Source organism: Heteronotia binoei, chromosome 14 (assembly GCF_032191835.1).
Source record: "Heteronotia binoei isolate CCM8104 ecotype False Entrance Well chromosome 14, APGP_CSIRO_Hbin_v1, whole genome shotgun sequence".
NCBI classification, from domain to species: domain Eukaryota; kingdom Metazoa; phylum Chordata; class Lepidosauria; order Squamata; family Gekkonidae; genus Heteronotia; species Heteronotia binoei.
The window spans coordinates 24,369,667-24,392,529 of record NC_083236.1 but is presented as its reverse complement, the minus strand read 5'-3'; the positions used below and the strand labels follow the sequence as shown (position 1 = coordinate 24,392,529).

General features: G+C 44.9%; 1 protein-coding gene across 1 annotated transcript in view; it reads left to right on the top strand.

Annotated features, from left to right (window-relative positions):
* CD9 (CD9 molecule) overlaps positions 1 to 19,807 on the top strand; it is a 45,007-nt gene extending 25,200 nt beyond the window's left edge. Inside the window, exons 2-8 of the mRNA XM_060254284.1 lie at positions 4,145 to 4,244; positions 6,877 to 6,974; positions 13,244 to 13,318; positions 13,803 to 13,895; positions 15,151 to 15,240; positions 17,604 to 17,687; positions 19,416 to 19,807. Of these exons, the coding sequence (XP_060110267.1) occupies positions 4,145 to 4,244; positions 6,877 to 6,974; positions 13,244 to 13,318; positions 13,803 to 13,895; positions 15,151 to 15,240; positions 17,604 to 17,687; positions 19,416 to 19,481 (606 nt within the window). The 3' untranslated portion in view covers positions 19,482 to 19,807. The remainder of the gene's footprint in view (positions 1 to 4,144; positions 4,245 to 6,876; positions 6,975 to 13,243; positions 13,319 to 13,802; positions 13,896 to 15,150; positions 15,241 to 17,603; positions 17,688 to 19,415) is intronic.
* Positions 19,808 to 22,863: the final 3,056 nt, after the last annotated feature.

Here is a 22,863-nt window from a genome sequence, read left to right as displayed (position 1 = left end):
AGTGCAGGGAACAGGAGGGTACAATTACATCCTGCTTGTTCGACTGCTTAATGGTGTTTAGAGAAATTCAGCGTCCCTACTCCTGGAAGGCAGCCGTTCTCTGACAAACAGTACTACACTGCTAAAGAAGTCTTATGTACATTGCACTATGAGTTAAGGTGTGCCAGCATATTTTCACATTCGACTTGATAAGGCAGTTAACATTTTAATAGTGAAGTAGGAACTGGAAAGAGCCAGGAACCAAAAGAAAACAGGCTGGAGTTCCGGTTTCTGTAGGAACACAGTGCGTTTTCCCTTCATATAGCGCACCTCCTGTTCTTGTATTTCTTTAAAACTTGAAAACGCCTTCACAGGCCAGTAATAAAGTGGAGTGCGCAGGGAGGGGGGCTTGAACTTGGCACTCCCTTGCCCCTCCCAGTTGAAGGCTGAGAAACACAGAGAATGGTGTTTGAGACCTGAAATCTGAGAAACCGGCAAAACAGGCTTCCCTCCTGAGCATTTGCTTTGCTCTTTGTACTGCTGGAAACAGTTCAGATTCTTGCAAGAGAATGTGGCAGTGATGAGTGACCTGTGAAAAAAACCCCAAGAGAGGCATTTTCAAGCTGGAAAAAAAAGTTCAACATATCAAATGAAATGCTTCATTGTTTGTGTCCCACTAGTGGTTACGCAAATGTTCCCTTTGTTAGTCAGTTTGCATACAGGTACCTTACTGGGTATTCTTGCCACTTCAGTTACTCAGCTGTCATGAAAACTCACAGGTGAATGTGGTGGCTGGAATATATTTTGGCAACAGCTCACCACGTCTCTCCAGCTGAGGTCTTTCCCTGTTCACCTCTTGGAGATCTCTTTCAAACTAGCAAATGTTAGGGATTGAAATTGGGACCTTCTGCATTCAAAACATGTGATGTGCAGTGGAGCCATGACCCAAAGACAGCCTTTCCCCATGTGTCATGGATTCAGCTAGAATGAGCTTCCTGACTCTTTGAGGGAATGTCAGGTCATAGGAACACTCTTTCAGGAGACAGATCAGTGGCTTTTGCAACTTTAACTATCTCTTGATACCACACTTATGGAGAGATGGTGATTCGTTCACAACATTTTGAAAGGTTTCTGCCAGCACCTGGGACTTTGGGGGACCACCAGGAGGGTGCTCAGGCTCCAGGGCATCTGTTTGTCCTTTCGTGGGGTTTTCCTAGAGCCTCAGACCTTGAGGGGGGGATGTGGTTGCCACTCCAGTGACCCTCCTCTTAATGCATGAACAACCTTTCCTTGGGGACTCTTAAGTGTCATGGGTTCCTCTCCCTGTGCAGCTGCACTCTCTGTCTAGCATCTGTCACCCGTTTTTTCTCCCCAGTTTGGACTTCCCTGCTGAATTCCAACAGGATGCCACTCCCTGCTCCCCATAGGTGCTCCCCCTCCCCAACGTCCACAGCTGTGGAGCCTGTTGGCTCTCCTGGGTCAGGCTGAGATCCTGCCAGGAGTTCCTGGGTAGAAGCAGGTTCCCCACTGGGGGGAACCATCAACCTCTGCTCTTCCCTCCTTTTCTAGTAGCAGTTCTGAGGCCCTGGATGCATCATTGAGTTGGGGTGGAGGCCAGCTACCAATCACGAGTGCCCAGGGCTGGCTCGCCCACTAGGCAAACTAGGTGATTGCCTAGGGTGCCAGCAGGGCGGGGGTGCCAAATTCGGCCTCCCCCCAGGCAAATGCCTAGTTTGCCTGCTCCTCAGCTTCTCGTCCCTCCCCCAGCATGTCTGGTTCAGTGCCAGGGAACCGCGGTCAAATGTCACTCTCCCCAGCTATCTAAAGGCACATCCCCCCACCGATCAGCTGATTGGCAGGTAAAACCATGGCGTCCTCACTGTCACTGCCTGGGGCAGGCCAGCAGCAGCGGGAAGGAGCGCAAAGCCTGAAAGCGCGTCGCTGCCTCCTCCCCATCGAGCTCCTTCCCACTGCTGCTGGCCTGCCCTGGGAACTGACAGTGAGCGCACCATGGTTTTACCCGCCAATCAGCTGATCGGCAGGGGGGCACCTTTAGATAGCCAAGGACGGCGGTGTTTGACCGCGGTTCCCTGGCGTTGAAATGGACATGGTGGGGCAGAGAGGAGGCAGCATGGGGGGGAGGGAGGAGGTGGGGTGCAGTGCTGTGCGGTGGTGCTGGGCTGCAAGTCTGTCTAGAGCACTGTGTGCCCTAGGGCTGCTCGTGTGGGTGCCTCCTGGGAGTTGACAAAGTCTGGACCAGCTTTGAGGTCCTGACAATTTTTTATTAAATGAAAGGAACATTGAGCAAATAAGTATAGAAGAACCAACCAGTATTTATTAAAATCCCTTAATGCAATTAAAATTAGTTTCAGAGGGAGGTCTGCAGGAGAGGAGCTAGATTCAAATCCAGCAGCACCAGCAAAATTTTTGTGGTATAAGTTTCGAGGATCAGTGTTCCCTTCATCAGATACAATTAGAAGTTCTTGTATCTGATAAAGGAAGCTTTGACTCTTCAAAGTTCGTACCCTAGAAATCTTATTGGTGCTGCTGGACATGGATCTAGCTCTTATACAATTAAAGTGACTTAAGTAAGTGCATTAGTAGAATATTATTCATAGAGCTTTATACATAATGCTTCCAAAGATATGCCTGATATTATTAAGCCATAGATTAATCTTGATTTGTAGGCAAGGGAACAAAGTACAGCTTGCATTGTAGTCAAGGAACAGAGGAGGGAGGTTGAAGCACAAGGGGGTAATAAGATTTCGCTTCCTCCATGATTCCTGGTAGGTTCTCCCTCCCCCACACACACCCTTGTTCTCTCTGTTGCTGTTTGGAGGTTGAGGAACTGTTCAAATGATTAGGAAAGGAAAGGTCCCCTGTGCAAGCACCAGTCGTTTCCAACTCTGGGGTGATGTTGCTTTCACAACATTTTCATGGCAGACTTTTTTACAGGGTGGTTTGCCATTGCCTTCCCCAGTCTTTTACACTTTCCCCCCAGCAAGCTGGGTACTCATTTTACCGACCTCGGAAGGATGGAAGGCTGAGTCAACCTTGGGCCGGCTACCTGAACCAGCTTGTTTCCCCTCAATTGATGCTCTAATGCAGGGGTGGCCAAACTGTGGCTGGGGAGCCACATGTGGCTCTTTCACACATCTTGTATGGCTCTCGAAGCCCCCACCTCCCCATCAACTGGCTTGGAGAAGGCATTTGTCACTTTAAATCACTTCTCCAAGCCAAGCCAGCTGGTGGCTTGGCAAATGCATTTAGAGTTAAAATTGCTTTCTTTCCACCTCTCCCTCCCTGCAGAGTGGTAAAGCAGCAGTACTGCAGTACTGTGGTCTGAACTCTGCTCATGACCTGAGTTCTATCCCAGCAAAAGCTGGTTCAGGTAGCCGGCCCAAGGTTGACTCAGCCTTCCATCTTTCCGAGGTCCGTAAAATGAGTACCCAGCATGCTGAAGGGAAAGTGTAAAAGACTGGGGAGGGCAGGGCAATGGCAAACCACCCCGTAAAAAGTCTGCCATGAAAACGTTGTGAAAGCAACGTCACCCCAGAGTTGGAAACGACTGGTGCTTGCACAGGGGACCTTTCCTTTCCTCCCCATCTATTTGCTTTCCTTCCTTCCTTGTGGCTCTCGGACATCTGATTTTATTCTATGTGGTTCTTATGTTAACCAAGTTTGGCCCTCACTGCTCTAACGCCTTCAGCCTGCCTGGGATTGTCAGAATTAGGGTTATAATGCTGTCATAGCCTAGTAGGGTTCCCTGAAGACAGAGGGGTTGAAAACGTTACTTACATTGACTTGCCTGCTGAGGAATCCCGGTACATATCCTGTGTAACTTCTTTGCCTTGCATGGTGATCTGCCCCATGTTTTCTGAAACTGAATCCTAAAACATTTTCAGCATCAATGTATTGCTGGGAAAGACCACGCTGTACGAAGAAGCTCATGTACCTTTGCTAATCTTTCCCTGAGGAATTCTAATTCCAAGATTACTGGGGAAGGAAGTTTGAATACCACTGTGCACTTGAATATAAAGCTGAAAGTCAGTACTATCTGAGTTGCAGGTGGGGAAGCTAAACAAAATTGTTTTGCAAGCCACATGTAAAATCAGTTGTGCAGAATATACAATTGAAGAGCCTGTTTTGTTTCCCTTCTCTGCAGCTTGCCGGAACAGCTGTCCTCGCAATTGGACTATGGCTTCGGTTTGATTCACAGACAAAAGAGATTTTTCGGGATGATAACAATACAACGTTCTATACAGGTATGTCACAAGGGAAAATTGTTCCATTTCAGTTATATGAGCAATAGCAGTTCCAAAGCGAAGATATTTTTCTTAAAAATTCCTGTAACACCAGTGAAGCCTGACCAACCCCCCCCCCCCCCGACCTTGTCAAATAACTTATTGACAGTGGAAAGCCATTCTTGTATATGTAAAGGCACTTAATATTGAATGGCTTACTGTGCAGGAGGGAGCATTTCCAGACCAGACCTCTTAGAAAATCAAACCTTTGTGTATACAAGAAGGCGAGAGATGCCATAATTGCTTGAAACTTAAAACAGGTCACTTGTTTTATAGAGACACAGAATGAAGGCGCACTTGGATACTAGCTAGAAATATGAAATTTGATGTATCTACAACTCATGGTATCCTGCTTAAGTTGTGTGTGTGTGTGGTGTGTGTGTGTGTGTGTAAAGTGCTTTCAGGTCGCAGCTGACTTACGACAACCCCAGCAAGGGGCTTTCAAGACTAGTGAGAAGCAGAGGTGGCTTGCCATGGCCTTTCCTCTTCAGTCTTCCTTGGACTTCCAAGCACTAACCAGGGCTGACCCTGCTTCTGAGATCTGATGCGGCCACCTTCCCTCCCATCCTGCTTACTTCAGAAGTTTGCAAGTTGAGCTCTTTGATACTTAGTGGGCAAAATACAGGGTGGAAGTTTTGCCTCTGAGCAGAGAAGAAGATGATATTGGATTTATATTCTGTCCTATACTCTGAATCTCAGAGCCTCAGAGCTGTCGCAATCTCCTTTACCTCCCCCCTACCCCAACAGACACCCTATGAGGTAGGTAGGGCTGAGAGAGCTCTTACAGCAGTTGCTTTTTCAAGGACAACTACAAAAGCTATGGCTGACCCAAGGCCATTCCAGCAGCTGCAAGTGGAGGAGTGGGGAATCGAACCCGGTTCTCCCAGATAAGAGTCCGTGCACTTAGCCACTACATTAAACTGGCTCACCAGAGGCAAGTGTGGGTCAAGGCCCAACAAGCTTGCAGCACAAAGCAGCATGTTTCATGAGTTTGCTTTCTCCTTTAAGGCCAAACTAGGCATTTCTGTTTAAAGTCAGAGTCTGCCCAATTTTAAATGGATGTGTGGGTTCACTTTTAGTGTACTAGGAGAATCTGAGTGGGGGATCCTAACTGTGTCTGTCCAGGCACTGTTTGGACTTGTATCTGCTCTGATCTCTTTAGTATTTTCTGATTTGAGCCCACTTCAGTCCTCTGCGAGTGTTCCATTCATTGTGAGCATTGCATAAATAATAGTAACTTGGGTGACTATTTGAATATCAAACAAGGTTGTTATGATAAGAGGCTCTCTCAGAGGACAAAAGACAATAGTTTTGGCGCAGCCTGTGTTTATAGAAGCCATCTCATTCAGAACTCTTTTAGCCGTATAAATACATGTTCTCCCCCCCCACACACTAAATTGACTGAACATTCAGCACAATTTGAGAGATCTATGTGTTGTTTTTCCATGACATACAGATTGATGCACTTTCTATAAATTCTAATCACTCAGCCCATGCATGGTAGGATATCTGACATGTGACATCAAACATTCTGGCCGTGTTTGGATTAGTGGGGTAGAGTCTGCATGGGTGGATGGCAGCCATGAGAACTTGGGGAAGGCCAGACTCTGGCAGCTGCCCAACCTGCTGGGAGCTTCAGTGCCTGTGTCCATGGCACCAAATGTGATCCTTGTCCTCGAGGTTGCACCAGCCATCTTGACAAGCATCTTACAACAGGGGTTATAGTCATGTGACTCTTGGATGATATGCTGTGCATGTGCAAAAATCCAAGTTTTGTGCAGCCGTCAAATTCCCTTCCCCACTTAAATGCTTCATTGTGAACATTTGCCAAAGCCGCATTTTACAAAATAAATGGGGAGAGGCCTTTTATTTTAAAATACTAACTTCAGTAAAATTCTGGCAACCAACGAAACAGGGGACAGTAGAAAACCCTGATTTGCTCTGAAGCAGCTAGACATATTTTTGTTTTTTAAAAAAAAATCTTGTATGCTCATTTTTGCATTTAGACAATTTATCATCTGAAAGGCTTCTAAAGCCACTTGTATATAACCAGTGTAGATCAGGGTTTCCCAAACTCCCCCCCCCCCCCCATAGCCCGATTGTTTTTACACTTCATCATGGCTCGAGAGCTGCCTTTGCTGTCTCCCCACCTCACAAGGAGACTGCAAAGGCAGACGATCTGCCTCCCCCTCCCCATGTAAACACCCCGTCGGGTGTTTAAATGGAGAGGGGAACCTGGGGGCTGCCTTTGCTGTCTCCCTGCCTCACAGGGAGATTGCAAAGGCAGGCAATCTGCCTCCCCCCACCATTTAAACACCCCGTCAGGTGTTTAAATTGGGAGGGGAGCCTGGGGGCTGCCTTTGCTATCTCCCCACCTCCTTATGACCCGGTATTGAGATGTCCGGGGCCGGGTCGGGACACAGCAAATAGGAAATGCTGGCGTAAATCATTATGAAAATAGCCTGCTAAAGTTAGGCAGCGGGAGATCTCTGAAGAAGCAGGTGGCAATGGAGCAGAGATCTTTCGTATTTCTCAGCCTTGGCAAAGTTCACTAGCCGAGGGTGACTCTTTGTGTTTTATCCTCTGCCCCTAGGAGTCTACATTCTAATTGGAGCTGGCGCACTCATAATGCTTGTGGGTTTCCTGGGATGTTGTGGAGCAATACAGGAATCCCAGTGCATGCTTGGCTTGGTAAGTAATAGCATCTGTCCTGCTCAGTCAATAATCAGCAGAACTGAGTGATAAATATCTTGGTGAGCTGGAATCCTTTGGGGTGTACAGGTGAGAGGGTTTGCATCCATGGAGAAAGCATCCCTGCACATTAGAGACCAGCATGACTCTTCATGCTCTTTTCCTGTGTGTTTGTGAGGAAAAGCATTCAGAATTGCATCATCTCAGCAGCAGCCTGCATGGATCCAGTTTAAGAGGAACTTTCTTGTGTGGTTGTGCTCATTTTTTTTGGTTGCCAATTGTTCTGTAGTTGATCTGTGGATTTCCTAAACGAGATATAAACCTAAAGCTTTTAATGCCATTGCTTAATATCTAATTCTGTTTTGGAACCAGTATCTGGTTCATTCACAAGGGGCACGTCTCTCACAGGAGTGCCATACACCTGCATTAAAAGTCACCCCAATACGTAAACTTCTCAGTTGGAAAGTGTATGGGTTGATGCTGTGCAACAAAGCAAGTTTTGTATCCATCACTGTTTCACCTGTAAGGGATCATGTATACACTTACTTATTTTTCAATGCTGTTTTCTTAGCAGTACCATCAAAACAATAAACATTTTTTAAAAAAAAACTTGCAATAATATAACATAAAATATAAGTGTTAAGAATCAAGGCAAAGTTTTGGAGAGGAGTTCTGACCTTCAAAAGCAACAAATATAGGTTGCATTCTGGTCAAAGCAATGCCTTATGATTCCACACATACACACATACACACACACACACACACACAGTTTCTGAAGGTGGAAAGGGAGGGTGACAAGTGAACTTCCTGTACAGGGAGCTTCACCGTTGGGATGTCGTGTCTGAGAAGACTCTCATTCAGACCTCTGAACCAGGCCTGGAGAACTTCTGAGTGCTCACTTGCCTGAATTACTGACAATGCCCTCCTGAGCAGAGTTGCAGCCATCTAAGCCCATTGCCTTCAGCTGTCTTAAAAAGGTAAAGGTAGTCCCCTGTGTAAGCACCAGTTGTTTTCGACTCTGGGATGACGTTGCTTTCACAATGTTTTCACGGCAGACTTTTTACGGGGTGGTGTGCCATTGCCTTCCCCAGTCATCTACACTTTCCCCCCAGCAAGCTGGGTACTCATTTGACCGACCTTGGAAGGATGGAAGGCTGAGTCAACCTTGGGCCGGCTACCTGAACCAGCTTCCACTGGGATCGAACTCCGACAGCAGTTTTACTGCGCCTCGGGGCTCTTTAGAACAATGTAAATGGGATTGCCAGCCTCCAGGTGGGGTCTGGAGATCTACCAGAATTACAACTGATCTCTGGACTACAGAGATCAGCTGCTTTGGAGGGTGGACTTTTTGGCACTACATCCTCTCCAGGCTCCAACCCCAAAATGCTAGAAGTTTCCCAACTCAGATTTAGAAACCCTAGGTGTGACTCTGCTTAAGAAGGCACTGTAGGGCTACAGTCCTAAACACCATTATTAGGAAGAAAGTCCTGTGAAACCCAGTGGTACTTAGTGGTGGAAACGGCCATCAAGTCCCTCCTGACTTATGGTGACCCTGTTGGGTTTTCAAGGCATGAGATGTTCAGAGGTGGTTTGCCATCATGACCTTGGTATTCCTTGGAGGCTTCCCATCCAAATACCAGCCAAGGCTGATCCTGCTTAGCTTCTGAGAGCTGACAAGATCAGACTAGCCTGGGCTATCCAGGTCAGGATCACTGTGCCCTTTGAGCTGTTTGCACGAGTGGCTGCTCATTGACAGTGGAAGTCCTGCTCAGCAGCCATCTGGAGGCACTCAGGGTCTTGCATTGCCCAATTTAAGATTACAGGAGGTATAGTCTGCTCAGGATGTGAACTGTTCCACTTAGGAGGGGGCAGAAGGAGCATTGGATCCAGTGGTATTTACTTCCAAGTTTTTGTGCTTAATATTGCACTGTACATCTTGTCCTGTAGCACCTGGCTATAGCAGGATAGCACTGCTTACTTCTTGGTCTTCGATGGCAGAGGCTTCTGAAAGAGAGAGTGTAGCCATCATGTTGGATTCTAGAGAGGTGCAACTCACCCACATGTCACAGGTCTCAGTTTCCTCCTCAACTAGTTGTGAGGGTTCTGTTCAGTGAAAGGGGAACTGGGGCAGTACAGCTGCAGCCGCAAGGCAAAAATTCTGTGACTTCTGCTCATGCTTACAGCAGATTCAGAGAGGGGGAGAAAGAACTTCTCTAATGTCTTTATTCTTCTGCAAACACAAGAGATGGTGCGCTCACAGCCAAGCCTAAGACATTTATTTGGGCTTTCTCTGCAAAGCAAAGGTTTGGTTCTTATAACTTTGTCAGCAGGAGTAGATGTCAAAGGACATTTACAATCATGATGACCTTCAGAAAGAAGAGGGATACAAGAAGCACGGTTGAATGACTTGGAATAGCTTTGCCTTGCTGAAAACTCACAGCTGTTGCAAAACATGCTGGTTTTTACAGAATGTCAGTCATTCTAAATTAGCAGCAGGTTTTACTGACCTGCTTGAGCTGGAAAAATTTTAAGCAATGTGAAAAGTCAACAACGAATACGCATTGCAGCAAGCAAAACACAGATGGGCCTGGAAGCTGCCTCTCTTGCTTGTGTGCATGTGGAAAACCTGTTGGGTCATTTGAGAACTCTTTCACTGTAGAATACTATGTCGTTTAAAACAAGACACTTTGGGTGACATCAGTCTCAGAAGATAAATTGACTTATCCAAGAAAGATGCAAATATAATAATTAGAAAAGGCACAGAGAATTTGTTGTGCATCAGAGTGGTGACAAAAAAGAATTAATGACAAAATGAAAGACCATTATGTAAGCTTCTTACCAGACTTGTCTACTGATAAAGCCAATAGAGGGGAGCTGATTAGGGTCCTTGATGCATTCTGTGTGTGTGCTTGCACACAGCTGATTTATGGCAACTTTGACAAGGGGCTTTCAAGGCAAATGACTAAGCAGAGGTAGTTTGCCAGTGCCTTCCTCTTCAGAGTCTTCCTTGGTGGTCTCCATTCCAAGTACTGACCCCACTTCCAAGATTTGGCAATACCTTGCCACCTTCCCTCCCATGCATTCTGCATAGAAAGTAGTAAAAGAAGTCTTTTCTCTTGAGAAAAAGAAGATGACTGCAGACTCTGAATCAGCTTTATCTTCTTCCCCCACAACAGACACCCTGTGAGGTGGGTGGGGCTGAGAGAGCTCTCCCAGAAACTGCCCTTTCAAGGACAACTCCTACAAGAGCTATGGCTAACCCAAGGCCATTACAGCAGCTGCAAGTGGAGGAATGGGGAATCAAACCCGATTCTCCCGGAAAAGAGTCCGCACACTTAACCACTACACCAAACTGGCTTGAGCACACTACTGCAGATAAATATTTGGAAACCAAGAAAAATAAACTGGAAATGCTAACTGGTTGTCCCCCCCCCCCCCATCATTTAGTCAGAGTAGATTGGGATGGCTGGTTGGAGAGCAAATGCTGTGGTGCGTTAAGTGCTGTGAAAAATGTGCAGTTTCTGCAAAGGTGTGATTCAGTACTCAGAAACTTCTGTATTTTTAACCAACAGCAACCAGGTACAGTGCACCTAATGAAGATTAAGGGAGCTGTTGAGAGCCAGTGTGGTGTAGGGGTTAGGAGTGTCAGACTAGGGCCTTGGGGGTCCTGGTTCAGATTCCAGCTCTGCAAATGGGTAATCCTACCCTCTAGAAAGTATTGCTAGTAACGAGAGAAAAGATGCTGCTGCTTCGAAAAAGCTTAGAAGATTTCAAGTGTCCTTTCCCCGCTATTGCTGATCCTGTGGTGTGGTGTAGCCTTCTGGAGGAAAATAGAAAGGTGTACAGTTTTTGGAAGGCTTGCAAAGCAGAACTCTTTGGCTCATCAGAATGGTTAGGTGCTTGAATTTTTACCCCCCCCCCCCTTTATAGTGGTTTTTGTGTCCTTGCTGTTAAGAATTAATGTTTTTATACTGTTACCAACCTTGAATTCCAGCTACTTAGGAGAAAGGTTGACGTTTAAGTTTTTTAAATGAAGTAGGACTTGCTTCTGAGTATACTTGCACTAGGTGGAGTTGAGCAAGCGTGTGTGTTGGGAAGTCATTGTTTAAAGCAGTACTTCGACAGCAAACACTTTAGGTCAGGGTTTCCCAAACTTTTCTTTCCTGTGGCCCAGTTATTTTTACACTTCTCCTTTGTGGGCCACTAAAATTTGGGGGTGGAGCCAGGAGACTTTGGGGGTGGAGCCGGGAGACAGGAATTATGTCATTTTCTGTGGTGTCAAGGACCAAGTGATGTCACTTCCGGGGCACACTGAACCAAAACGCCACCTTTTCCTGTGATGTCACTTCCAGGGCACTCGCCCAAACCTGCCTCTTCTTCGGAAGTAAATTCATTTTCAGAAAAATCTCTCTGAAACACATGCTGAGCCAAAATGGGGGTAGAAAGTGGACAGTCCTCTCTTTTCACCCCCACACCTGCATGCACCTGTCTATTTATGTGTTCTTCTCCAGCTTGCAAGCACTCCTAATGCCCATATTCAATTGCCTGCACCACCTACACATCCCTTCCTCAACAGCACCAGTCAGTGTATGCAGTTGGGAGTGCTGTTGCCATTGCCATCAGGAATGCCAGCACTGTGTACCACCCACTTTGGGCCCTGGCAGCTGCTCTACCTCAAATTATGCTGATAAGCTTAGTAGGTTCTTCCTTCAGCTGCCACTACTGGAACCCTACCTCAAGCTACAACCAAGCTTGCTTGGTTTCAAGAAAATCTTTTGACAGCTATTTTTCATACTTTTCTTTGGTTGAAACACTGGGAAATTGCTATGAAAGGTAGCAGAGAATTGTACTGCAATTAATGAATTAATTCCAAGCTATATGAAGTTCATACAAGATTTTCTGCAGTTATCCAAAAAGGATATTTATGAGGGACTTGCAGCTTTTTACTGGCTGTGTTTTCCGAGCTTTTAAAAGCAACCTGTTGTACAGATACTTAGCCAGTGAACTACTTTCATCCTTTTTAATATCTACAAGAAAAGTTTAGTTTGGTGTCAGACAGTTGTTAAAAGCAGGACCAGTGAAATGGTGCCAAGTTCATAGTACCATCCTTTCCAGTGCTGTTGAGATATACCGCAGTAGTCTCCAATAATCTCTTTCTGCCCCACACCTCTTACTCTCACTCACTCACACAGAAATCTCATGGAAGGCCACCTGGCTACAACTGGGGGTGCCAACTTTTCATTGGCAGAGCTCCTATGTCTGCAACAATAGTATGATGAACAGAAAAGTTCCAGCCAGTAAAAATGGAAGGAAAGAAAGAGAAAGGGAAAGAAAGCAAGGGAAAGAATGAAATGGAAGGAAAAGAAAAGAAAAGAAAGACATGGAAAGAAAGAACATAAACATAAGAGGAGCCATGTTGGATCAGGCCAGTGGACTATCCAGTCCAAAATTCCCTCATACAATGCCCAAAAAGCACCAGAATGTCCACCAGTGGGGCCAGGGCACTAAAAGCCCTCCCACTGTTGCTTCCCCCCCCCTCCCAGAACCAAGAATACAAACAGAGCATCACTTTCAGGGAAAGAAACAAAGAAGGGGAGGAGCAAAGGGGGAAAAAGCCTTCCTTTTACCATCAGATGACCCCAGCCAGCAAAAATTCTGCCCAGGGGTCATTTGGTAAAAAAAATAGCTACTGGAATGCCCAATCCCTGCTCCTCCCGGCTGAAAAACACACACACACCCTTCTTTGCCACCCGTTTCTGGGGAAATCTCTCCAAAAGAACATACTGCAAGGCACATGAAAGCTCATACCTTGAAGAACACTTCATGGGTCTAAAGTGCCAGTGGATGCCAGCTTTTCTCTCAAACACTGGGAGTGGGGGAGAAAGAAGGAGAGGCAGCCCAGCTCCTCTCTGCACAACACAGAGATGGGGGCGGGGCTAGCTTTGGCTTTTCTTGTAACCCGGTAGTGAGGTTTCCATAGCCTGGTACCAGGTCACGACCCTGCAAATGGGAAACACTTCTTTAGGTAATTGCAGGCAAGCTGGTGTTTACACACACACATACAGACCAAGCCACATGGGGATAGTAATACTAATCTGCTGTACAGGGCAACACTTGTAAGGATTACAGCACTCCAATCCCACCCTCTGCAGTGCTATAGAAACGTTAAGTTGTGTTATCTCACATTTTGAAAAACATCTGTACTTCATCATGTGTGTTTAGCCACAGGCCAGTATGATGAAACTGTCTTTTCCATTCTTCTTCCTTAGTTCTTCCTCTTCCTCCTTGTGATCTTTGCTCTTGAAGTAGCCGCTGCCATCTGGGGATTTTCAAACAAAGAAACGGTAAGATGATGTTTTCTCATGGTTAAAGATTCTTAAGTTGCCCCAAGCTTGAAGAACAGCCTCCTGGAGGCTTCCGCTATCCTGGTTTCCACTGAGACTAGATTCTGGAGCTTTTTTGCGGGAAGGGGGGGGGGGGTTGTGCTTCTTGGGCAAAGGGGAAATACCCTGCCAGTGAGGCATAATGTTTTTATAGTGTTGTAACTTGTTCTTGCTAGGAGCAGATGCCAGCTCTTTCACTCCATTTTGTTCAGTTTCCCATCTTGACTACAGCTCTTGTCCTGCATAGCTTTTGTCCAAGGTGACCAAGGATCCCCAGGAGAGCCTTTTGGATGGTCCTTCTTTCTTCACCAGCGGAATAGCTGGTTCTATCCAGCCTCTGGCTTACAAACCCAAACAGTTTCTCCTCTCCGCTCCTCCCCTCCCCTCCCCTCCTTTTGAAAGATAAAATACTGATGGAAGCGCTTTCTTTCATTTGGGTTTCTAGATTGTTCAGGAAATACAGAAGTTTTATAACAAGGTGTATGACGAAAAAAATGTACCACACCGTAAGGAAACCCTGATAGCCATTCAGCAGGCTGTAAGTTAAATCTTCTGTTTTATTTCTTTGTTGTACTACTTTTGGAGGGGGGGCAATATGGTCATCCAAGTGGGTGGGATGTCTTGCTGCAAGGGGATACAAGGAATTTCTTTTACACTGAGTTATAAGAGACCTCTGTGGGTTTAGTTCCTGCATTTGTAAGCGGTTTCCTTGAAGAACCAGGCTTGCTAAGCATGATTGTAAATATATGGTTACTCTTATGTTTTGTTTCATTTTTTCGAAACAAAAAAGTTTGTTTGTGGTTTACATCCTCTTGGCAGTGTCAGTTTAAGCTACTTTGTCACCCCAAGCAAGGAACACACATCGTAACAAAGACTATGACCTTGCTTGGGATGTCTTCTAAAATGGTTCCATAATTCAAGCATGGAAAAAACTCTCCCTGGGAGCATTAGAGGTTAGATGCTACTTTTCAAGATGGAGCACCCCTCTCACTTCCCACAAATTATGCTTAATAACACAATAACTTTAAATATTTGGATTGCTACAGAGGATTCTTGGTGTTGGTGATTTGTTGACATGACCAAAAATACACCCAGATTGTATCAGCTAAACCTTGTATTGCAGAACTTCTGAGCCACAAAACAGCTCAAATAACCTAAATAGTACCTTTGCATGTATATTGGACTTCCCTGGTAGGGGGTTCCCATTGATTGCATTATATGTCTTGTCATGTGTAATGTGGAGACTTGATCGCTCCCCCATGAGTAGCATTGTGCAGGAGTATTTTTGCCCTGAACTGCTACATTATATTATCTCAGGTTCATCATATACTGCTGTAAAGGATGGCACCACATGGCGGCAACACTGCTACCTATATTTCCTGGTATTTGTCATGTGTTTAAAAACATGTTTGTTTGGGCTGTATACTTTGCATACATTTTTCTTTTTGCTATCAAGATGCAGCTGGCTTACAGAGATCTCGTAGGGTTTTTTAGGCAAGAGGCGTTCAGAGGTGGTTTGCCATTGCTTGCCTCTGTGTAGCAACCCTGGTCTTCCTTGGTGGTCTCCCATCCAAATACAAACCAAGGCCAACACTGCTTAGCTTCCAATATCTGAGAAAATCGGAGTAACCTGGGCTATCCAGGTCAGGGTATTACTTAGTAGGATTTTTATCACTTTATTGTAGCAAAGTTGCTTTGTTAGCTTTCCCCCTGCCTAGCTAGCTTACATGCCTCCAGGGCATTCTGTTTTGAAATGCAACTTTTACACTGACTTTTTTTTTTTTTTGCTGTAGCTTTACTGCTGTGGCCCTGGGAGAACCTTAGAAGCAGGGTTTCAGGAAACCTGTCCCAAACCAAAAGATGGAACAGACTCTTCACTAAAGGTATGTAGGTCTAATCTTGTGTGTTGGGAAATTGTTTGGGTGTGTTGGGGCTTCTAAATACCAGTGAATTCTGAGCCAGAACAAGATTCTGCTCCTTCGACAAGGGTGTACAGACTTCTTTTGTAACCCCAGGAGACCACTTTTTATGTAAGCAGCTGCATGTTGCAAATGGTGCTTATTTGGGGGGTGAACAAGGAGACATGGGGGCAGTGGGGAATGAAATTACTTTACAGTGGATTGAAGGGGAAAGGATGATGCCAAAGGCTGAGGTAGGACTTGTGGCTTAAAGGAAGGAGAGTTGGAACCCGCGGGAGGTTGTAGGTTGTTGACCTTTCAACTTTAAGGGGCAGCAAAGGAGCCCATTCAGAGTAGTTTGGAAGAGATGGAGCAGCTTAGGACAGGGGACAGATTTAATAGGAAATGAGGGCAGAAGTATAAGGAAGGTGAGGTCGTGAAGGCTCTTTTAGACAAGGGCAAGTGGTCTGAACAAAACTATCTGGCTTTAAGGAAGCATGACATGTGGTTAGAGTGACTTGGAAGGGTGGGAATTGTGTGGAGGTGTTGAAATGGCTCCCTCCTGTGAATACCCACTGTGGAGGCCCTGATCTTTTCTCTATTACCACTTCTGTGTAGGCTTCTCCACAGCTTAGAAAAGTAACCCTATAGCAGCCCCTGAGTTGGACAGGATGGAATTTTTTTTTTTCCTTTAAAAGCCTTCCCTTGAGGTTTCCCTCTGACAGTGAGGTGCCCCTTTCTGAGGGGACAGTAGTATATCTCTCTGTGTTCTTTCAATGGGATGAGGGAGGGAATTCTAACCTCTGTGGGGAGTTTGTAGCATCTTCTCCACACAACCGTGTCCCCTGTGGAATAGTAGTACTTTGGCTCTCCTGGCAGGCACAAAAAGTATTGGCAATGGAAGTGCCCTCTTCTGCTTTTACCTTCTTTTCCCCATTCTCAGGTTAACCACTTATGTCTGTGGGAATTTGGGGGGAGGGTTATTCAAGGAGATGCTGAACAGCCATTGCTCTAGATTTGAACATACCTTCATTGAGCTTAGCAGGGGGCTGTCCAAGAGGCCGAATGTCCAAGTCAAGTCAAGTTTAATACGGTCAGAGACCCATCCAAAGAGAAAATAGGTAACTAGTGGCAATTAAAAAAAAAAAACCCAAGGTATACAATTGGACGTGGGCACAATACAAAATATTATACATAAAAATTTCAGTTTCCATTTCTAGTTATAAAACATAAATTAAAATGTTTTGTAGACATTTAAATGTTTTTATCAATTAGTTGTTTACAGACTGTTATGGCTTGTACAGCAAACGTTGCCGCCTTCATAGTAATTTCCTGGTTTCTATCTGCTAAAATCTTATCTAGATAAAAAACTAAAATCTCTCCCCGGGAATTGGTCATAAATAGGAGCAATATAAGTCGAGTCACTGTTCTGATAAAGTTTACATTCAAAGAGAATGTGCTCTCTCGTCTCTATCCTCCCATCCCTGCAAATACATAACATTGCCTCATGCGGGGGGGGGGCGCTTTTTGTATTTACCTTCTGTGACCGCTGAAGGGAGCATATTCGCTCTCATGAGCATGAAAGCTCTTCTATAATCAGGTTTATCTAAATTCTGCAGGTATGGCATCAGAACTGTTCGATTCAGGTTTCCTGTGCCTGGAGGATAACATTTAATCTGGGACAAATTGTGTTGTCTTTCGATATGTAGAATCCTTTGTTTAAGGAAGGGTTTAACTGCACTACCATCCAATTACATCATAAACTGTTTAGAGAACCCATAATAAGCTAATTTAAGCTCAGTTTCTCTAACCCAGTAAAGTGTCAAGGAGTCTTTCATTATCAGGCTCGTTAGCCCAGTAGGCTTAGTCATTACTTTATACCAATATAAAAAGTCAGCAATCCATAAACCGGCCTGTAAGGTGAAAGAGGCCGAATGTGTTGTTACACATGGCTGGTGGGCTGAATTTGGCAGGGGGAGGTGGATTCATGGGCTATACAGCCTTAGTAGGTACGAGTAAAGTCCTCATTCTCCTCACTAGCTAAACATTTCCCTCTTTTCCCATAAGGAGAAATTAATCTTTTCAGTGCCTGGACCAGAGGCTGGCCTTGGTTACTGGTCAACATCTGTCCTTGCCACTCACCCCTTCTCTGACTTCAGGCTGGAGCAGATGCTTTCCACAGTAAAATGATGCTTGATGTTAATGAGCCTGTTTACTGACACCCCACTTTGTTGAACTGGTCAGCAGCATACATAACTCAAGCAAGTGTTATGATTTTGCTACTTGGAGCATATGTGCATGTGTACAGGGCAGCAGTACTGAAAATGACAGATTTATTTCTCTTCCAGACATGTCCCGAAGCCATTAAAGAAGTCTTCACCTCAAAGCTGAATGTGATTGGAGCTGTTGGCATTGGCATTGGAGTGGTGATGGTAAGTTGTAACCTTTTCCATGTAGTTAGCAAACTCTGAACGTGTAAAACTGCCATTGTAGGCAACATTGGCCAATGGTAGGGCACCAGCTGGGGGGTAGTTAGGAGTAATGAATTCATGTGCCTAAACTGTTAGTTCTGCTCCAAGTTCCCCAAGAAGATGGATTTTGAGTTTTAGGGGCATTTATGTCATTCTTAATGGCCCTGTTACAGTAGGCTTCCACTGACAGGTCTCAGACCCAAATCTCAACTGTGAGAACCAGTTTGGTATGATGGGCAGGTGTTGTCGTTCTTGAATTCTGCCTCATTTGGTCTAATGCAAGCTGCTGTCTAACAAAGCCACAACATCCTCTCCTCCTTGCAGCACCTTAATTGTAACAGAACACAGCAAATCAGTTCAGAACGAGAGGCTAGACACTTCTGCTGACCTCCCTACAAGAATTTTATCATGGCTATTTAAAACTTATTGTCACGTTCAGATGCTGTTGACTTCTGTACCATCCTCTCGAAGGGTTATGAAGCAGCAAGACAGAGTCCTTTTGTTTTAAGGGCTACAGACATGCAAAACGGCAGCGTGCAAGGAGGGCGGGCCAGATGGGTATAGGCCTTGCTTGGGGGCTTGCATGTGCAAATGAACTATCACAGCTCAAGAAAAAATGATCCATGTTAACCTTGCGTCACCTCTGCCCTTCAGCAAATGTAGGTCATATGTTTAAATGTGCATGATTTTGAGTGGACTTCCAGAGAACTGCAGTTGTCTGCATCCTGCCTCCTTTGGCTTGCTGCATAGATGGAAGAGAGCCGCTATCTCTCCTTCAGTTTATAGGACAAGAGTGTAGGCAAACCCCCTGGCGTGTAGGGCAGCACACCAGCCAGGTACTTCTGACTGGCATAGGGGGCCAGTTCCTATCCAAGGGACAGGGCAGGCTCTAGCAGTACCACTGGGGGGCTCATTCCCAGTATGTCTTTCACTCCCACTCCCTGTTTTTGTTTGCTGGCACACCAGTATCTTCCTGGAACATAGGCTCTGACCTTACACCTATCTTGATCAATTCTGGACCATGTGGCATACAATAAGACACTGGATGCAATATGTATGCCCTTGATTAAGACATAAGGCTGTAGAATAAGAGGTCTCAAGAATATCTTTCTTCGTCACTTCATTAAATTTCCTTGTGGTCCAGCATTGTTCTATTGTTTTATTCTATTAGTATGAGCCAATATGTGTACTTACCTTTCTGACCTCTGAAGAAGACCAGTCTAGGTCGAAATGTGTCAGGTCAAGTTGGGTGGGTTCCCGTTGTGGTTTTATGATTGTACATAGATAGAGGCTTATGATGGGCCCTTAAACGGTTTTAGCTTTCTACAATAAATACATGTATGTTGGTTTATGATTTATTTTAGTTTGTTTTTAATGTTTGGCCCTTTAATTGCATATTAACCTTTCAGGTTTCTTACATAAGATTTAAATTGCACCACCCCACGTAGCAAACACATGGCAGAATATTTAAGGTATATCTTGTGACAACTAACCGGTATGTTTCTGAAAGCATGCTGTACGAGGTTACCGAACTTTTATTGGTTTCTACCTGAATATTGACAGTCATAGCAAGATTTAAAAAAGAAAGACAGAACTAAAATATTTAATGGTTTGGCTTCTTGGTCTGTCATACATCCTCTTCTCCGGGACAACCCTGCCAACAATTTTTCTTGTTTGCTTGTTTTTCAGATCTTTGGTATGATCTTCAGCATGATCCTTTGCTGTGCTATCCGCAGAAATCGGGAAATGGTCTGAAGTGACTTCGAGGGGACCCCCCTCAAGAAAATCTTTATTGTTAACTTTAGCATTATGAAAGCATTTCTAAAATTATATTTGTTACTTTTTTTAAAGGAAGCTTAACTTGTTACTGATGTTCTTAGGTTTTTTTGCTTTTTATGTTTTTAAAACTTTTAAAAGATTCTACTGTTGAAAAGGTACTATATTTGTTAGCCTGCAGCTCCAAAACATCTTGTATATACAGTTTTTGTCTCTAAATAGTTGTCATTTTTCTTTAAAACTTACAAATGGGATGTAATTTATGTTGGAGACAATTTGATACTTAATAAAGACTTAAGACCACCTACTCTTCTCAAACTATGTGTGCACCTTTCAAAGTTAACTAGCTAACATACCAGCTTCTGATGTGGGAAGGCCAGGTCAGCCTTCTGTAAAGTTGTCTTGTGAAGTCTACTAAGGAGACTATGGGAGTAGTGCTAGAGATCTTCCTGGTTTTGCAAGGTATATTTTACCTTGAGACTAAATTTTGTTGGAGACAGACTTCATGGGAGTTGCATTAATTAGTGCAGTGTCAGTGACACATCCCCAAGACCTTATTTAATGGCTAACTGCTTAATGGGGGGGGGGGGGATGGAGTCTGGCATTTGAACAGACCTGCACTCTCATGACCCATCATGCAGGCTTATGCATTAAAAGCAGCCATCTGTTTAATACATTCCGCCCCACCCCTCCCCAGTTTTAGGCAGACATTGAATACAGGAAATGTATGAAGGCCTTTTGGGGCATATAGTTGGCTGGTAGAGTAGATTGTGAAGATATTGAGTAGTTGTGAAGATAGCCCAGGCTAGCCCAACCTTGTCAGAACTTGGAAGCTAAACTGGATTGGATTGGCTAGTATTTGGAAGGGCAATGTCCAAGGAATACCCAGGGTGTGACGCAGAGGGAGGCAATGGCAAACCACCTCTGAAACATCTCTTGCCTTAAAAACAAGTCTAGCTCGCCACCTAGTGGTGCATAATGCTAGAACTTCTAGCTTCCAGACAATCTTAGGATCTCCTGGCTATGCTACACACAATGTCACACAATAATTATTAGTAATTATTGTGAAGAAAACAATTGGGTTCATTCAGGGGTTGGGACAGCGCCCTCTTGGTCACATGAGGGTCTGATATGAAAGTGAGGGCACATCTGCCCCATGAGGCTGACTGATAACCTACTTTAAACTGTACATTGCAAAGACCTTTGGGTTTGCAAATTGTCAAGGATTTGTCAGCAGAAATTTAGGCCACCCAAGGGCAAGTGATGGGCACCTATGGACTTGGCCAGTGTTTCCCCCCAAAGCCAGTGTGATGTAGAATGTTCGACTAGGTTCTAGGAGACCCAGGTTCAGATCCCCACTCTGCCTTAGGAACTTGCTGGGTGACCTTGGGCCAGTCATGCACTCTGAGCCTAACCTACCTAACAGGGTTGTTGTTAGGACAAAATGAAAGAGAAGAGAATGAGATCAGCTGCTTTGGGTTCCCACTGGAATGAAGTGCAGGATATAAATGAAGGAAGGAAATAGGAGAGGTATGACAGGCATTACGTTGTGGCTAGACCTGCCCCTGCAGAACCCAGTATTTGGTGGGAGGGTCTTATAATATGCTGAGCTGTATTCTAATTCAACGGAGCCACTGTGCATAGTGGACAGGTATGTTGACCAGAGGTTTATGTCTCTGGTGCAAAACTCACAATCATGGGTCAGTTCCTGTCAGCCTAAATTACCCTGCAAGATACTGAGTCATTAAAGGCAGGGTTTGGGCGGGAGGGATAGCAGTGCCTCTGACTATATGTTCAAAGTATTTGTCGTTGCATACTTTCCACAGCCATTCAGATCTAGATGTACTGCTCCAGTTTCTATTTACTCATGAAGTGAAATCTAGGTAGGAGTTCTATCATCCTTTCCAGTGGTGATAACTGCAAACAAGAATTCCTTCCCTGGACTTGCCTTGTGCTGTTTCACACCATTAGTCCATCAAGTTCAGTACTGTCTATTCAGACTGGCAGCAGCAACTCTTCTTGCAGAGGTCTTTCCCAGCACCTCTTTTGCCTGGTCCTTTTAACCAGAAATGCTGGGGATTGAACTTGGGACCTTCTGCATGCCAAGCAGATGCTCTACCATTGACCCACAGCCCCTAACCCATTGCATTGGCCTTTTACTAACAAAAACTAGAGGACAACAGTTCAGACAAGTGCAGCTTAAGCTTGAAACGACTGTCGGCTACTCTATGGCAAGCATTTCTGGATGCCCATATGTTACTCCTATTTAATTGGGGGAATTAGCTTAAGGAGACAGAGCGAGAGGTAGGTAACTGCAATCTCCACCAATGTCTTCCCCTTAAACAGAACCCTCAAACAAATCCTGGCAGGTGTTCAACCAGAGAGGCTTTTTATTAAAAGAGAAACAAAAGGGCAAAACATACAAACACATTCAAGGCTTAGCTAAAAGGAAATCAGGGAAGAGTGGGAATAGTGGAGGGGAAAAGGTCAGCAGCAAAATGGCTGTTTCACAGGGAGAAAAGAAGCTCACAAAGGAAGGGGGGTGCATGCTGTTGGTACCAGGAACTGCTATGGAGTAGGATGCCATAATTTATAGGGCAAAATGCTCCCTGGGGCAAGCTGATGTATTTGCCTCCAAAGCAATAACTTATTTGGAGGTGGACAATGGTTTAGAAGATTGATGGGTTTTTCTGAGGTGGATATAGTTGGAAATGGTACTTGATGGCCTTGCAGGTTCCAGATGGGTAAAGCTACCAGGTTTGGTGAACAGAATTAAGTGTTGCTTAATTAGGGCAAATGAGTGCAAGGAAGTGAGGGTGGGTGTCGAGATCAGTTCAAGGTGAGTCGACACCAGGTTCTTGTCCTAAGTTATATATCTCTGTAAGGTGGGGAGGAGGTCCTTAGCTAGCCAGCCAGCCAGCCAGCTGCTCATGCTCACACTTCTAAATTACAAGTCTAGGCTTGTCTCTGGCTGCCATCCATTTTGCATCATTTTGGAGCCAGCAGTGTATTGCACTTAAGATATTTGAGATGATCTATTAGGAAAGATGTTCATGTTTTTCTAGCTATAAACTGCCCCTCAGCAAGAGGAGTCTGACTGCTAATATAGTGCTGGTGCATCTCTGACATGTACTAGCACTTTTGTTTCACCTTATAGGAGGTGATGCTGCCATTCTTGAGAAAGCTGCTGTTCAGGACTTGGCGTGGGTGGATCCCTGCTCAGCCAGAGACAGCCTCAGCCTGGACTTGCTGGATTTCTATCTTTGGAACATGGGCGGTGCTTGTGGGTTTGACCATAATTTCAAAGAGCATGTCATAAAGCTATGTCTTTTTGTTTCTCTTCCACTGTTTTTTTTTTTTA